This window comes from Cyrtonyx montezumae, unplaced genomic scaffold (assembly GCF_038088225.1).
Source record: "Cyrtonyx montezumae isolate F1298 unplaced genomic scaffold, pur_monq_1.0 scaffold_3, whole genome shotgun sequence".
Lineage (NCBI taxonomy): Eukaryota > Metazoa > Chordata > Aves > Galliformes > Odontophoridae > Cyrtonyx > Cyrtonyx montezumae.
This window is the reverse complement of record NW_027072034.1, coordinates 142,240,653-142,247,733: the sequence shown is the minus strand read 5'-3', so window position 1 is coordinate 142,247,733 and position 7,081 is coordinate 142,240,653. Positions and strand designations below refer to the sequence as shown.

Genomic DNA, 7,081 nt, shown 5'->3' with positions numbered 1-7,081 from the left:
GACACAGACATCAACCTGCTCCATGTGGAGTTTTCTGTTTATCCAGACCATAATGATACAGCACCAAAAAATCACAACTCTTATAAGCCCTGCATAAATGAACGTGGATCTGGGGGGCTGTGGTGGGATGGGCAGTGATGTCTGATTTCTCTTTGCAGATGAGGACGCATTCTTCACGTAAGGTGTCTGTCCATCCAATACATTTGCTCTGTGGAAAGACAAATGCAAATACTTCATTTTTTTCCTGTTGTCACTTGTACTGCACCTCACTGATTAAATTCAGGGAGAATCACTGAAGAGGAACACTGCTGTGAGCAGCACCGGCAGCAATAGGATAAGGATTCTCACGCTACTACATGGTACTGCAGCCGGTTACCTTCAGAGACACCAGCTGCACATCAGAGCACATTTATTGGAGGAGGTCTCAGAAAGCATGTAGGACAACTGCCCCCACTTTTAACTGTAGACTAACACCGAGTCAATCATTCTGACATCTGCTCTCATAGGTAGATTGCTTGGAGTCCACATCCCAGGCAACACCATGTGTCACAACCAGAAAAGTCACCTGTCCTGAGCACACGCATGGCCATTCAAGGCTGGTGCAGCTCTGACAGACTGCTGCTGCCACATGCTTAGATCCTTCTGACTTACCTGGAATGCACCACTGAATGAAACCAGTCTCTGATAACATCTTGACTATAGGGACTCCCACTGTACAACCTGATCAGAACCAGGAACCTTAATGCAGCTAGGCAGCAAATGCCACAGAAAGACTCCGCTTTCCATAACAAGGCTTCTGTCTGAGCAAGGAGAGCCCAAAGCAAGCTGTGCAGGCACACGTACTCACAGCAATGCCATCTTCGCCATTCCCAGAACCTAGTTCATATCCTACTTTATAGTACTGCACAATCAGACTTCTTACAATCATGAACATAGGTCTCTATCAATAGTACTAGAAACCAGAAGAACCTATAGAACCTGCTTCTGAAATTCGATTTTAAGTTCCCAGTGGCTTCCAGCTTTGTGCCAACCTGCTCTGGAAGAGTTCCAAGTTAAATAAAAGATAACCTATCTGAGATGTAGAGTCAAATGTATTTTAAGTCCTATTTGAAATAGAATAGTCCTGTCCTGAAACCACGTAAACACCAGACAGTTAGAAATAATCAATACAATAAAAGCTGTGGTGAAGAACAAAGGAAATGCTGCCCCCAAAAATGTCACAGCTAAGGAGCTGACCAGCAGTGTGCTGGCTGTACTCGTAGTTTCATAATTAAAAACTGGGGAGGAAGCAGCACCAGGGGAATTACACTCATAAAGCTTAGATGAGCAAGTTAAAAAAAAAGGCTTCAAGGCAAGCAATTTTTTATATGGCAGAAGGCTCTGTGGGCAAGATTAATTTGTGCTTTATACTACAAATTTGATTCAAACAAGATATTGTACAGTGTAAGTTTGATGTAAAACAGTACTGCCTTTTTTTTTTTTTTTAAGGGTGACATATACAGTAAGAACTGGAGAAATTTTATTGTATCAACTTGCATGGAAAGAATGGTGTTTCAACACTGCTGCTACACCTCCTCCAAAAGGAAATCTTGAGCTAAAAATTGAGTCACAAATAAATGTGAACATCACAGGGACAAAAAGAACATCATACAGGATGGAAATAAAGCATGATGTCCTGACTGGAAGCACAACATATACAATGCATGATAGGAAGCTTCAAAACAGCACTCCCATCACCATTTCTACTTGTTAGGGAGAGCTGTAGTAAGCAGTTAATTTAGTAGTGGGCATACATTCCAATGACTTCAATCAGGTGATTTAAAACTAAGCTCTACGCTGTTTTCAAGCCATGAAGATCAACTTCTATGAGCCTGGAATATATCTGGATGAAAGATCTTAATTCTATCTCCATATTCTCTGGAAAACATCTCCTGACAAATTTATTTCACTCAATGGTACCTTTGAAACATAATGACCTACATTTATTAATCACGTGAGCTGCTCCAAGTCCACTTACTTTCCTTAAATTTAGCTTCTACCCAAATTTCCCAAAGTACAGTCATTTCAACAAACCATCAGCAACAACAAACTTGACCAACAAGCCAACAAATGGCACTCTTTTCCTTTGGTAAGAAACAAATATTATCTAAAAGAAAAATAGCGCTCTGAAAATATGCTGGTGCAACTTTCTGCCAGACTTTTCTGATGATTAAAAAACATAAAGGTGACTACCATGGCTAGAAAGGTGCTGCAACTCAAAGCCAGCAAAGAGGTTTCTTTTTTAAAACCAGTCCAACCAGCACCTCAGACCTGGGAGGACTGCCTGACTCATGGGGTGGGAAGCTGTACGAAAGAAAGAGGAGTTGCTTCGAGGGACCTAGAGGGCTGCTGAAACCTAACTCAGACATCATTATAGATAAAAACACTCTCTGAATAAGAAAAGGAGCAGTAGAAATGTGGAAAGGCAAAATAGACAGGAAAGCATGAACATGATGCATTAGTGGGATGTTTTGCGATATCTTCATGGGTTTCCAAAATGGGACAGGACTTGAAGACAAAGTCAATCAGCTCCAGAAACAAGTTATTGAGACAACAGCATCACAGAGAAATTGTGCCCAGAACTACAAACAAATGTCTTTGTGAAGAGGTAGAGCAGTCGCTTTCAGAATTCTGCTTATTACCTAGTCAGCCTGCTGTTTTGTTTCCCACCTTCAGTGAATAGATCTGTTTCCAGTCATGAGATAAGTATATTCAGTTGTGGATTCATGTTTTCCTTTCATGATTATCTGTCTGAACCCTGCACCAAAACTCCCAGTGCAGATGCAGACAGCCTCCACCTCCTCCAGCAGAAAGTTAAGGTTGCTTTGCAGAAATCATTAAGACTACTGTTGCTGACATGGATATTATGGGCAAGATCTCATTAATCCCATGTCCCTAGTCAGCCCTAGAACTGAGCAGGGATACTCCCAGCCCTCCATGCCTTGCGAGCTCGAAGAGCTACCAGAAATTATTAACTCTAAATATGAAAGATTCCCTTCCTGAGGTTTTATTACGGAGCACAACTTCCCACTTTAAAATGCTGCTACCGTAAGAGGAATGCATCTCAAGATTTGAGCTCCTAACTACTGTACTCTAAAGCTGGCTGCATGAATCCAGCCTAAGAACAACTCCAGACATTAGCACAATGGCAGAAAGGGAGAAGCAAGGCTTCACAAAACCTGCTCCATGAACAGAAATCTTTGTAGAATAATCAGAACATTTGAAATAATAATAAATAATGCTTACTTTGACCATTTGAATCCTGTAGCCCAGATAAGATTCTATTACATGGATTAAAATCATTAACAATGGGCAGTAGTGAGCATTCACTGCGAATGTGAAGGACAGAACATTATGATGCTTCAGCAGCTCCTATTTTTTTCTGTTGATGTTTTATGTGCAAATTTACACATCCCATCAGTAACTGCAAAGCTCCTGAAAATGCATGCTTACATCTTGCTTGATATGTGCAGACACTGTATGAGTATTTACTGCCTCATAAGGTTTCACTGGTTTCTCAGCAAATTTCAGTGGCCTCTTTCAGCTTTTCTTTTTTCAGCTGTCTGAGACACAAACTAGGATGCGATGAGGAAGCAACCCAGGGATGCCATCTCTTCTCAAGGTTCACCATCCATTAAGAATGCTCATTTTGAACTATGGTTATCTGTAACATGAAATTCAGTACACAAGTACACTGAATAACTGATGTAAAAACACTCCTGAAATTTGCAAGAGTCATATTCTTGATCATTGTTATGAAATAGTCCTAGTTTTATAACAGGGGTCTAATCTTATCACTGCTAATCCTAAATCTCAGTTTGCCCAAACAACAGCACTGTTGTTCCTCAATTGCAACGCAGCTTGCCCCCATTTTGGTATGCTTTTTAATTGATCAAATCACACCTAACATAGTTGTGAAAGATGGAATCAGGCTTTCTTAAAGTGGAAGTGACTTTGTCCAGAGGAGGATGACAGAAGACCAACTACATATTCCAGCAAAGGCTGAACGGTGCCATCCGCTTTAACATTTCCCAGTCACAGCTGTTCTGACCATTCAGAACAAAAATGAGATTGAATTTAAAACATTTTTTTAATTAAAATTTGGTTGCTGAACACAAAGACATTGAGACAACTGTAACAGCTTCTGGGAATCTGCTCATCTGGGAGTTAATTAGAAAAGAATGGCATTTCTCCCATTCATCTACAAAAGTGAACATTGTGAGTGATTGTTCTTCAACTAGCACCGAACAGCCAAGGAGACCTCACAGCCAGTCTGTGAAGTGCTCAGTGTTACAAGGATACATAACCTTTTTGTGAACATGTGCCAAGGTTTATCCTCCTCCAGTGAGCGTAGACCATGTGCAGAGCAGTTTCCATTTTCAGCTGTTGATCACATCAATGTGATGCCCTGAGACTCAGGCCTGGCCGCCACACAGGCACGCAGTGGTATGCTTAAAGCTGGGTCCTATCACTGCTGTGTGTTTAAAACTTCCTTAAACAGATTAAAACAAAGCACGCACCGAAGTGAATATGAACACGAGGCTGTAGACCAAGCAGGCTTCAGCCAGCATTCTTCGTTCCAACGGACAGCTGCCTGTCATACAATACAGTCTGAATCAATATCAGAAATAACTGAGCTACCCGTGGAGCTGAAGAAGAGCTGAGCAATATTCTTGTAGGCTTTCTAAGCTTATTGATCCAGGCGAAGACAGCTCTCATAAATACAGGGCAACTCCACATTCCTTTCCAATGCTCCCCACAATCTTTGCTTCACTGTTTATTTTTCTAAAGAAATAAATAAAAGCACTTCTGTCTTCACATTTCAATGTACACTTCATTTTGCTTGCACTTGAACCATGCGGAGACATACACAAATACAAGAATTGAGTTGAACTCAAGCAGTGGCTCGCGCTGCTTGTATTGCTACTTTATTTCTGCAGTACCATTTCCCATACAAATTACACTTTTTGCACACAACAGTGTTAAGACTGTACAAAATGACAGCGATTTTCAGAAAACAGCTGAGTTCCATTTGTGCACAGCTCCAAAAAAAAAAACATCAAAAACATGTTTGTACAGGGACATCCACAAACAACAATAAAATTAAATTATTTAATACAAGAAACAATAAAAAATATCAGTACTAAAAAAATGAAACATTTGCTCTAGAAAGAGATATTCCTAACACATATCCAGAGTTCATCTGGGCAGATGAATCGTCAAATGGCTAAGAAACCTGTTCACATTACAAGAGCAGTTCATGTGGTCAGGGGCTGTCATTAACAAGCCAAATTGCAGTACTGTCCCCACTTCAGAAACAGTTATAGTTTTACAGGTTGGACAAATTCACCACAGAACTGACCAATCCATTCCTCGCTCAAAAGGAAACTGGCAGAGAACAATTGGGTTTCACTACCGCAAAAGACAGTAGTGGCATTTCCAGGTATTTTCAAATTGCACAATTACAAGCAGTGAAAATACCTGAAATCAGAATCTTTGGGGGTTAAATACAAGTTTTGTCTTGGCTTCACCCCAGGAACACTGTCATAAAATCCCAGACGGCTACTTCTAAGAAGTCTAGGAGCTTTCCTCACTCTTCATCTCGTGCATTCTTTACTGGGGCCCTACTGCTAATGCCCTTTGCCCTGGGAAACTTCACTCTTCCCTCCCATCCCAGAGTCTCCTCCACCACTAAAGATTTCCTGTCCTGTTCCTACTTGCTGGCATTTACCTATTCTCTACAGGTTTGCTAGCGACATTCCTAATTCCTGTGGTGCAAATGTCTACAGCCGGACATCTTTGCAAGGAATTCACCAGAGTGAAGCACAGTGGCGGGGTGCATGCTGCAGGGCAGCTCCTCAAGCAGCCCTCATTGGCTGTTCCCAGAACCACCCAGACCCCACTCATGCACTGTAGTATTGCAGTGACACCGATCTTCCAGCAGCTCCCGATCTCAGAACACGCGCCCGACAAAATGCCCTGCTCCCACAGACCTTCTCCACTTTCCGGCTTCCATTTCAGTACCTCTGCCTGTTCACATCACCCAGCTCAGCTGTCACCCAGCTGTCTGTCCGGCCCAGGAGGGTGACGTTTGTCCATGCTGCTGCTCTCTGCCCTGTGCCCAAAGGCTTTGCCGTGCAATGGAGACCTGCTGACACTCAGGGGACACAGCCACGACGGGAAGCAGCTCCAAGAGGCTGTGTTGGTGGCATACCTGACACAGTCTCCAGCAGAGGAGCCGACAGCGGAGGAAGGGTGAAATGGGGGCGATGTTTTCCAGACGGGGGGCACCCAGATCTCCCAGATGCATGGAAGGGAGCAGGTGACAGGGCTCAGACCCTGCGAGGTCTCAGTGCGGGGCAGCAGCGCGAGCAGGGACGCGGGCAGCCATCAGGCAAGCCAGCACGACGCCGACGACCTGCAGCACCGCCAGCCCCAGGGCAGCAGTGGCGACGCAGAACATGTTGCTGCTGACAAAGGCCGACACCTTGCCGAAGCAGCCCTCCCGGTGCAGGCCGTGCTCGCCGGCCGAGCTGAGCCAGCAGCCCCGCCGCGCCCGGCAGCAGCTGAGCGGCACCGAGCCGTTATAGTGCAGCCAGTCCCGGTAGCTCTCCACGCCGCAGCAGCCCAAGGAGCGCTGCAGGGCGTCCAGGGCGTCCGCCCTCCCGTCGTCCTCGCCATAGGCGCTCAGGGCGCGGCGCAGCCCCACACGAAAGCCCCGCGCGATGTCCTGGCGGTACAGGAGCGCCGAGAGCCCCGCGGCCATCGCGGCCAACAGCACGGCCGCCAGGAAAGCGCCGTACGAGCGCAGGAGGCCGCGGTGCTCGGTGGCGGCGCCGAAGCAGCCCAGGAAGGCCCAGACGATGACGGCGGTGCCGGTGGCCAAGAGGATGGCGGGGGCTCCGGGGGAGTCGCTGGCAGACAGCGCCAGGTAACTCCCCAGCCGCACCTTGGCCCACAGGCCGACCATGAGCATGGTCAGCCCCGCCGCCCAGAAGACGAAGCTGAAAGCCATGAGAGACAGCTTCAGCACGGTCATGGC

General features: G+C 45.4%; 1 protein-coding gene across 1 annotated transcript; it reads right to left on the bottom strand.

Annotated features, from left to right (window-relative positions):
* Nucleotides 1-6,388: 6,388 nt before the first annotated feature.
* On the bottom strand, nucleotides 6,389-7,081 carry LOC136051871 (tetraspanin-7-like). The gene has a single exon (XM_065741522.1). It carries the CDS (start codon nucleotides 7,076-7,078, stop codon nucleotides 6,389-6,391), a length of 690 nt encoding a protein of 229 aa, XP_065597594.1. The 5' UTR covers nucleotides 7,079-7,081.

Coding starts and splice junctions, on each gene's coding strand:
- LOC136051871 (XM_065741522.1), bottom strand. CDS start 7,078: ATGACCGTGCTGAAGCTGTCTCTCATGGCTTTCAGCTTCGTCTTCTGG.